Genomic DNA, 10,777 nt, shown 5'->3' with positions numbered 1-10,777 from the left:
TTTATTGATTTTAGAGAGAGGAAGGGAAAAGGAGAGATAGAACATTGATGAGAGAGAAACATTGATTGGCCACTTCCTGCATGGCTCCTATTGCGTATGGAGCCTGCAACTGGGGCATGTGCCCTGACTGGGAATTGAACCAGCAACCTCTTGGTGAATGGGACGACACTCAATCCACTATGCCACATCAGCCAGGCAGGGTTTTGTAGTTTTTCTTTATCATATTAAATCCTTGAGAGTTCTGAACTCTTTGGCATACCCTACTTTTAACCAATTTTTTCTAAGCTTAGCAACTTATAAAATTCTCAACTTTTAAGACGTTAATATGCTTTTTAAAAAAACTGAATTGTTCCTAATTTTTATCTTAGGTGAAGATACTTTACCATGTTGGGAGAAAATGACAAACCAGATTCAGGAAGGGAATGCTGTGAACTTAAAAAAATTTGGTGATTCTTCAGAAGTGGTTAATAATGAAGAAAGGTATTACCCACATTAAAAGGAATAAGACATGTGATAATCCTATATAATAAAAGCCTAATATGCTAAGTGTCTGGTCGTCCAGTCATCTGTTCAACCAATCAAAGCATAATATGCTAATGATATGCTAAGGCCGCTCCACTGCTTGCTATGACATGCATTGACCACCAGGGGCCAGACAGTCAACCGGTCGACCAGTTGCAATGATGTGCACTGACCACCAGGGGGCAGACGCTCTGACCGGTAGGTTAGCTTGCTGCTGGGGTCTGGCATGACCTTGGTGTGGATGTTATTAGTCCTATCCTTTCCCATTAACATAAATATTTATCAATTTACTAGAGGCCGGTGCACGGATTCATGCACCTTGTGGGGTCCCTCGGCCTGGCCTGCACCCTCTCGCAATCTGGGATCCCTCGGGGGATGTCAGAGAGCTGGTTTTGGCCCAATCCCGCAGGCCAGGCTGAGGGACCCCAACTGGTGCATGAATTTGTGCACCGGGCCTCTAGTTTAATATAATAGCCAACCATTATTATTGAGCACTTTCTTTTTTTGAAAGAGCCATGGTTTTCTTGTTTTTGCTTGAAGATGCTTTTACCAGTACATATAAGGTTGAACATACAACTTATCACATACTGTCAGCAACAGAAGTTGGGGAGATTTATCAGTTTAAGTGGCTTTGACATTGTATTGGAAGAACTGAGCAAAGTTTTCTCATCTAACAAATATCTGGATAAAATTTTCTCTCAAATAGTTAGGGGTAAAACATGTTAAATATTGGTGTCTCACATTGATGTCACATAAATTAAAATTGTGTAAGTCTTGTGATAGAATTTAAAAACTTTATGACATGGATAAAATACCAGTATTGAAGTTGTTTATTATTTTCTTAAATATTTGAAATCTTTTGATATGTTATTGATCGGCAGATTACTTTAAAAATGTTTATCTTTATTTTTATTGATTTTAGAGGACAGAAGAGAGAGAGAGAGAAACATCGATCAGCTGGCTCCCATATGCAACCCAACTGGGGATTGAACCCACAGCCTGGGTATGTGCCCTGACTGGTAACCAAACTGCCACGTTTTGGTATATGTGACAATGCTCCAACCAACCGAACCACACTGGCCAGGGGGCAAATGACTTTTTTTTGGTTAATCCTCATCCAAGGATATTTTTTCCATTGATTTTCAGACAAAGTGGGAAGGAGGGAGGTGGGGAGGAGAGAAACAGTGATGTGAGACACACTGATTGGTTGCCTCCTACATGAACCCCAACTGGGCCTGGGGATTGAACCTGCAACTGAGGTACATGCCCTTCACTGGAATCGAACCCTCGACCCTTTGGTTGGCAGGCTGATGCTCTAACTGCTGAGCAACCAGCCGGGGCACATTGTTAATGATCTTTTAAAATTAAAGAATGTGTATATAATGAACTATTTTTTTTAAACCCTCATTTGAGGATATTTTTCCATTTATATTTAGAGACAGAGGAAGAGAGAGGGAAAGACAGAAACACTGATGTGAGAGAAACACATCAATTGGTTGCCTCCTGCACGTGCCCAGACCAGGGCCCAGGCCAGGGAGGAGCCTGCAACCAAGTTACATGCCCTTGACCAGAATTGAACCTGGGACCTTTCAGTCCACAGGCCAATGCTCTATCCACTGAGCAAAACTGGCTAAGGCTATAATTAACTATTTTTGAAATATATTTTAAAGTTATGTAATGAATATGTTACTTCAAAAGTTAATCTGAGGTCCACAGATGGACTTCAGAAGGTTTTTTTTCTAATTATGTAGAGTATTGTATATTTCTGTATTTTGGGGGATGGAGTGGAACTGTAGCTTTCATTAAATTTTTAAAGGGGAGGTGTTCCATTTAAGAGGGATGGATGACAGCTGGTTCGTGGCAAGTAGCCTGCAACATTTGCTTGTTGTTGAGATGAGTTTGCCCCTCAATCCCAAACTTTTCCTCAGAGAATTAACAGGAAAGCCAGTAATGGTTGAAACTTAAGTGGGGAATGGAGTACATCTACCTGTATCTGTAGATGGCTATATGAAAATACAGCTTGCAAACACAGAATAATACATAGATGGAGCCTTGTCGGGACACCTGGGTGAAGATATAATAAAGTGTAAATAATGTCCTTTATATCAGGTGTTGAAGAAGAGGAAGAAGATAGAGAAATGAGACAATAGCATCTTCTGTGGGGAATTTTTTAAATATATATTTCTAGAAAATAAAATTTTGGTTTTCAACTTGAAAAAACATTTTTCAAGGAGGGGGTTTGTGACTTTGAAAAAGGTTAGTTTTCAGTGCAGTCCAGAGTCTGTATCAGGCACACTAAGTGTAAAATATTCATCACGTCATGATTTGCATGTTAAATAACTTTATTTTTATGATTAGGCCTATTAAAGCTGCTATTAGAGAAAGGAAACAGACATTTGAAGATTACTTGGAAGAACAAATTCAGTTGGAAGAACAAGAATTGAAACAGAAACAGCTGAGGGTTAGCATTTGATTAAATTATTTAAGACTAGAGATTTGTTTAATTTGCTTTAAATATACCAGAATTAATTAAAATTTTGTTCTTTATTGTAGGAAGCAGAAGGATCATTGCTAATCAAAGAAAAACCAAAACAACCATTCTTAAAACGAGGAGAAGGTTTAGCTAGATTTACTAATGCTAAATCTAAGTTTCAGAAAGGGAAGGACAGTAAACTAGTGACTAGTCAGAGCATTTCAGAGGACCAACCTATGTTTAAAATAGACAGACAACAATTCCAGCGGAAAACTGCTCTTATAAATAAAGAACTATGTACAGAGAACCCTCCTGTTAAAAAGAACAATAAAGCTAGAACCAACAGTGGTTCTGTCACACTAAGTCAGAAGACAAAAGTGCTTAAGAGTAATAATAGGAAAGGTCTCTTTCCATCAGGATTGAAAATACTGGCAGGGGAGAAATGTGATGGGCAATTTAGAGAACAGATCAAGTTAGAAAAAAAATTAGAATCTAATAATAAAGAAAATGAACCTGAGTGTTCAAAACCTTGTGATATTGGTTGCAAAGTTTGGAATAACACACAAGTTAAAGATAGCCTTCCCCTTTTGACAGGGCTGGTTGGCTGCATGGCTTCTAAGAGCTCAATAAGTGAGACCTTGAAAGAGTCAGAATCTTCTCTTGACATTTCTCTCCAGAAAAAGTTAGAGAATTGGGAACGAGAAAAAGAAAAGGAAATTTTGGAATTAGATGAATTTTTGTTTTTAGAGCAAGCGGCTGATGAAATATCATTTTCCAGCAATTCCTCATTTGTATTGAAGATCTTAGAGAGGGACCAACAGATCTGCAAAGATCATCGGCTGTCTTCTACTCCTGTCAAAGCTGTGCAGCAGCAAAAGATGATGACACTGGGTCCCATTAGTCAGTGTTACAAAAATGAGCATCTAGACCGTATTGAATGTGAAAATGAGGGTGAGTGTGAGGTTGCACCCAAAGAAATTAATTCAGTGTTTTTACCTGAGGGATTGGGGACACCGTCTTGTAAAGTCAGTAAGAAAGTGTTCCAAATGAGCACTTCTGAAAATCAGGTGAGATGGAATGCAAGCAATGATGGTGTAATGAACACTGACAGTAGCACAGACTCTGAGGAACAACTGGGCATTATCATAAAACCATCAACTGAGGATAGTGAAAGGAGTTTGAGTAGCAGAGAAGATAGTCCACAAGTCTGTGAAGGTAAGGGACCTTTCAGGAACACTGGGACTCAAGAAGAAGATAAAAGGAGAGATGTGGATTTGGATTTGTCTGATAAAGATAATAGTGGTGATGAGTCTATCATAACAGAAAGCTTGAAAAATAAAATTTCTGAGTCCTCAAGACCCTCATCTGTAAGTGTGAGTAAAATTGACTTTGATGATGAAAGAACTTGGACGGATCTTGAAGAGAATTCATTTAAAAATGATGTTATGCTTGGGAATGAAGCCATTTATGGAACTCCCCAGACAATCTACCCTAATAAGAGTGAGATATGTATAATGGACAAAACAATAAAAAGGAAAGTTGCACCAGTCAAGAAGGAAGACTTGAGCCAATTCAGCAGAGGCACAAGTCCTCCTCCATCAGATCTGATGATGAAATTCTTCCCTTCTTTGAAACCAAAACCAAAATCAAAGTCAGATTCACACCTGGGAAATGAACCCAAGTTAAACATTCAAGACCAACCCCCTGGTAAGTCAGAGCATTATAAAATATGTAGCAGAATATTACAAGTTTAACATTTATTTGATCAGTATGTTGTCAGAATGCTTAAAATCCTAACTTTTCTGGTTGCTCAGTAAAGTCTAATGATAGGTGATTTGTTAAAATTTGATTTGTTTTGTGGATCTGAATAATGTAATAGTCACTAGTATAAGAGGTTTGAATGAATTGTAGTTTCAGATTTTTCAAATTTAAGCTTGCATCTTATTCTCAAGGCTTTAAAATTAATTGCTTTATTATGAAACTAGAGGCCTGGTGCACGAATTCGTGCACGGGTGGGGTCCCTCGGCATGGCGTGCAGGGATTGGGATGAAACGGCAGTCCATCAAGGCTTTAAAATTAATTGCTTTATTATGAAACTAGAGGCCTGGTGCACGAATTCGTGCACGGGGGGGGTCCCTCGGCATGGCGTGCAGGGATTGGGATGAAACCGGTAGTCCAATGCTGCCTGCCGCTCCTGCCTGCTGCTCCCGCTTGTCCTGGTCCTGCTGCGCCTGCCGCAGGCTTACGCCCAGTCGGTCCTTATTGGGAGAGGCTTGCGCCACTGCCGTAGTGGTGCTCGCCAGCTGTGAGCCCTGGGTCTGGCGCCCATCCCGAGGGGGGGAGGTAGGACAAGATTGGCCCTCCGGATGGGATGGGCGGTGGGATGCCCTTGCCGGCTTGGGATCTGGATCCATCCCGCTGATGTTCATGCTGGTTGTTGGGAGCCACCTGGTGGCTGCTTTTTTATAATTTCTTCCTTGCGAGTGTCTAGGGAGGGGAAGCGGCTGCGGTCGACTGGTTCTTCAGTTGCTTAGGCTTTTATATATATAGATGTGATAACATTTAAGTTTCTTTTACAACCAGGGAGTATTCAATTTATGGTTTGTGTTATTGTGGAGTAAACTTTGTGCACACTTTCTTTTTTGCACACTTTTTTAAAATGAGTATATTTTTACTTAAATTTTTTTTTTTACTGCCTCATGCATTAACATGCTAAACATGACCAAGAAGAAATACAATATAATCCAAGTTTCTTTCTTTCACCAGATCTGGGCTCCTAGTCCCCTTTCCTAGAAGCATCCACATCCCCATTTCATTTGTATATGCTAAAAACATGCCATACATATGAAAACATATGTGTGAGTGTAATTTCCTTTCTATACAAATGAAAACATGACTAAAAAATAACATTCTTCATCTTATAATATATTTTGAAGATTGTTTTAACACACACATACATCTGCCTTGGTCCATTTAATGGCTGTATAGTATTCAATTGATGTGATGGACTTTTTAAACCTATATTGAAAAGTTTTTCTATTATATCATGTTATATTATAAACTCTGATTGTCTTGCAAAGCATAGGTGCTTTAAAATATAAATTATAGCAAGCTATTTTAAAAAATACTCTGAATTTAAAAGTAGCATTTTTTGCAAAAACTTTGGAAGTTTAAAAAGTACAGAAGCGCCCTAGCCGGTTTGGCTCAGTGGATGGAGTGTCGGCCTGCGGACTGAAGGGTCCCAGGTTCGATTCTGGTCAAGGGCATGTACCTTGGTTGCGGGCACATCCCCAGTGGGGGGTGTGCAGGAGGCAGCTGATCAGTGTTTCTCTGTCATTGATGTTTCTAACTCTCTATCCCTCTCCCTTCCTCTCTGTAAAAAATCAATAAAATTATATTTAAAAAAATAAATAAATAAAAAGTATAGAAGCAAAAATGTTTATAACTGAACTGCCCAGTGATATCATTTTGGGATATTTTCTTTCAGTCATTTTTCCTATGTATTTTAAATATTGTAGACACATGTATTATAACGTGCCTCATACGTTTTGAACAAGTATATAACATGTGTTTGCCCTATCATTAACACTCTGTACTTAAAAAATGATTGCATAGCATTACATGAATGTAACATAATTTTATTCAGTAATTTTTAAAAATATATTTTTATTGATTTCAGAGAGGAAGGAAGAGGGAGAGAGATAGAAACATCAGTGATGAGAGAGAACCATTGATTGGCTGCCTCCTGCCTCCTACTGGGGATTGATCCCGCAACCTGGGCATGTGCTCTTGACCGGAATGGAACCCGGGACCCTTCAGTCCATAGGCCGCTGCCCTATCCACTGAGCCAAGCCGGCCAGGGCAGCAATTTTCTTAATATTAGACAAATTCTTTTTTATTAGTAGAAATACCACTGCAATGTATATCTTTGTGCAAAGCTGTAAGATTTTACAAGTTCTTTAATTAGAATTTTAGAAGTAGGTTCAAAGGGTAGATATGTGTATTTTAGTTTTGTGATAGAAATCAGGTTGTTTCCAAAAGGGCAGTTGAAGGGCAGAAACATTGGCTATTTTACTCTCTTAAATAGCAAATTGTATTGAAAAAAGTCTTGCCCTAGCCAGTTTGGCTCAGTGGATAGAGTGTCAGTATGCCATGGACTGAAGGGTCCCAGGTTCGATTCTGGTCAAGGGCACGTATCTTGATTGCAGGCTCGATCCCTGGGCCTGGTTGGGGCACATGCGACAGGCAACTAATTGATGTTTCTCTCTCACATCAATGTTTCTCTTTCTCTGTCTCTCCCCCTCCCTTCTACTCTCTCTAAAAATCAATGGAAAATATTCTCAGGTGAGGATCAACAACAAAATAGTCTTAATTTGTATTTCTTTGATTAGTGGTATCAATTAGTGATACCAACTTTGCTTTTTGGTATCAATTAGTGCTTTAGATATTTTGTGACTTATTTGTGTTCTTAAGCTATTTCTATATACTGGCCTTTAAAAAATTTATTCCAATGGTTTCCTTTTAAATATAATGTTAATTCATTGCCAGATTGAAACTCTTGAAGTAGAATAATTTGATTCTTAAATTTAGACTGGTTTCATCTGGAAGGTTAGGCCAATAAAAATTTAGAAAAATTTTGTTACTTGAAATATTATTTCTAATGCATTTTAATGGAGGTATTTACCATATTTTTGGCTCTTAGTGTTAATAGCTAGCTAGTGTCTTTGCTGCTGAAGACCTATTGTGAAATTCACTATTTATGGCCTATTTTATAGGTGACAGTGCTCGATCCGAAGTTTTGAGAGAGAAAATTATTGAATTGGAAATGGAAATAGAAAAATTTAAAGCTGAGAACACATGTTTAGCTAAACTTCGCAGTGAACGAGAAAGTGCCTTAGAAAAACTCAGGTATGTTTGCATCTATAATTTGGGAAAAAATATACAGTGATTCAATTGATATCTTTAAGATCTTATCTAAAATACTGGAAACAATCTTTATCAATCTAACAATATAAATGGAAATGAAATCTGTACCACATGTAAATTTTTTTAGTAAATTAAATGACTCCTGGTCAAAGATATGTTAAAAGGGTATTCTCTTGGTGATGAAATTTTAAATTGAAATTTGAAAAACAGTTTGGGGTTATGAATTCAAGTACTACATTAGCCAGTGTATTAATTTCTTAGGGCTGCTATAACAAAGTACATACACACTGGGTGGCTTAAAACAGCAGGAATTTATTTTCTCATGGTTCTGAAGGCTTAGAAATTCAAAGTCAAGTTGTCAGCAGAACCATGCTTTTTCTCCTCTCTTCTAGTGGTTGCTGACAACTCTTAGTGTTTTTTGCTTCTGGACATTTGAGTTGTTTCTACCTTTCGGTTTTGTGAATAATGCTATTATCATTGGTGTACAGATATCTGTTCAAGTTTCTGATTTTAATTATTTTGGATATATATCCAGGGTGGAATTGTTGGATCATATGGCAATTAATTTTCCTTTTCCATTTATTTTTTAGACAGGGTGCAAGGGAGGTTGTGGAGAGAGAGAGAGAGAGAGAGAGAGAGAGAGAGAAAGAAAGAAAGACACATCGATGTGAGAGAGACATATCTACTGGTTGCTACTGACTGCCTTCCACATGTGCCCTGATGGGGGGCAGGGAGTGAACCCGAACCCAGGTACGTGCCCTTGACCTGGAATAGAACTTGCGACCCTTCGGTGCGCAGGCTGTTGCTCTTAACTACTGACCAAGGCAAGGAACCACCATACTGGTTTCCCCAGTGGCTGCACCAGTTTAGATCAGATAAATTGTTTTGCATATGCTGAACCAACTTTGCATTCAGGGGATGCATCTGACTTGGTCATCCTGTATAATCCTTTTAATGAGCTGTTGAATTTGGTTTTCTAGTCTTTCATTGAGGATTTTTACATCTATGTTTGTATTGGCCTATAGTTTTCTAGTGGTATCTTTGGCTTTGGTATCAGTGATAATAGCCTCATAAAATGAATTTGGAAGTGTTCCTTTTTTCTTTTTTGGAAGAGTTTAAGAATTGGTATTAATTGTTTGAATGTTTGGTAGAATTTTATATGTGAAGCCATCTGGTCCTGGACTTTTCTTTGTTGGGAGATTTTTGCCGATGCAGTCTATTTGTTATTGATCTGTTCAGACTTTCTATTTCTTCTAGATTCAGTTTTGGCAGGTTGCGTGTTTGTAGAAATTTATCCATTTCATCTAGGTTATCCATTTTATCTGGGATTATAATTGCTCACAATACGATCTTTTTTTTTCTTTTTTCTGAGGCAGCTTTGGAATATCTTCTCTTTCATTTATGATACTTATATCTTTTTTCTTTTTTTTAAGTTTTTTGTAAAAAAATCTTTATTGTTGAAAGTATTACATATGTCCCCACTTCTCCCCCTTATAGCCCGCCCTTGTCCCCTGGCCTTTACCACCCTATTGTCTGTGTCCATGGGTTATGCATATATATATCCCTACAAGTTCTTCGGTTGATCACTTCCCACCCACCCATCCTCCCCCACTTTGCCTCTGAGATTCTGCAGTCTGTTCTATGCTTCTATGTCTCTGGATCTATTTTGTTCATCAGTTTATTTTGTTCATTAGATTCCACATACCTGGTATGAGTGAAATAATGTGATACTTGTCTTTTTCTGACTGGCTTATTTCGCTTAGCACAATACTCTCCAGGTCCCTCCATGCTGTCTCAAAGGGTAAGAGATCCTTCTTTTTTACAGCTGCATAGTATTCCATGGTATACATATACCACATTTTTTTTATCCATTCATCTTCTGATGGGCACTTGGGCTGTTTCCAGATCTTAGCTATTGTAAATTGTGCTGCTATGAACATAGGGATGCATACCTTCATTCTGATTGGTGTTTCGGGTCTCTTAGGATATATTCCTAGAAGTGGGATCAATGCGTCAAATGGCAGTTGCATTTTTAATTTTTTGAGGAAACTCCATACTATTTTCCATAATGGCTGCACCAGTCTGCATTCCCACTAGCAGTGCACTAGGGTTCCCTTTCTTCCACATCCTCTCCAGCACTTGTCATTTGTTGATTTGTTGATATAGCCATTCTGACAGGTGTGAGTTGATATCTCAGTTTCATTTTAATTTGCATCTCTCTGATGATCAGTGACTTTGAATATTTTCTCATATGTCTCTTGGCTGTGTGTATGTCCACTTTGGAGAAGTATCTATTTAGTACCTTTGCTCATTTTTTAATTGGATTGTTTGTCTTCCTTTTGTTAAGTTGTATGAGTTCCTTACATATTTTGAATATTAACCCTTTATCAGATATATCATTGCCAAATATGTTCTCCCATACTGTGGGCTCCCATTTTTGTTGTTGATGGTTTCTTTTGCTGTGCAGAAGCTTTTTATTTGGATGCAGTCCCATTTGTTTATTTTTTCCTTAGTTTCCTTTGCCCTAGGACCGTGGTCGGCAAACTGCAGCTTGCGAGCCACATGCGGCTCTTTGGCCCCTTGAGTGTGGCTCTTCCTAAGCCTTAAGAGTACCCTAATCTATAATAATAAAAGCATAATATGCTAATTAGACCGGGCAGCCAAATGACCTTCCGGACGTCCTTCTGGATGAAGCCACGGTGGCGGGGGCCGAGGCAGAGGCAGTTGGGGCGATCAGGCAGGCAGGCAGGCAGAGGCGGTTAGGGGTGATGAGGCAGGCAGGCAGATGGGTTAGGAGTGATCAGGCAGGCAGAGTGGTTAGGGGCGATCAGGCAGGCAGGCAGAGGGGGTTAGGGG

General features: G+C 38.8%; 1 protein-coding gene and 1 pseudogene across 1 annotated transcript in view; both read left to right on the top strand.

The window, feature by feature from the left end:
* Nucleotides 1-10,777, top strand: part of CENPJ (centromere protein J) — a 74,679-nt gene that overhangs the window by 7,128 nt on the left and 56,774 nt on the right. Inside the window, exons 4-7 of the mRNA XM_014528166.1 lie at nucleotides 369-480; nucleotides 2,881-2,983; nucleotides 3,076-4,702; nucleotides 7,771-7,903. Of these exons, the coding sequence (XP_014383652.1) occupies nucleotides 369-480; nucleotides 2,881-2,983; nucleotides 3,076-4,702; nucleotides 7,771-7,903 (1,975 nt within the window). The remainder of the gene's footprint in view (nucleotides 1-368; nucleotides 481-2,880; nucleotides 2,984-3,075; nucleotides 4,703-7,770; nucleotides 7,904-10,777) is intronic.
* LOC102247203 lies at nucleotides 2,416-2,672 on the top strand (annotated as a pseudogene).

Source organism: Myotis brandtii, unplaced genomic scaffold, assembly GCF_000412655.1.
Source record: "Myotis brandtii unplaced genomic scaffold, ASM41265v1 scaffold62, whole genome shotgun sequence".
NCBI lineage: Eukaryota > Metazoa > Chordata > Mammalia > Chiroptera > Vespertilionidae > Myotis > Myotis brandtii.
This window is presented reverse-complemented; position numbering and strand designations above follow the sequence as displayed.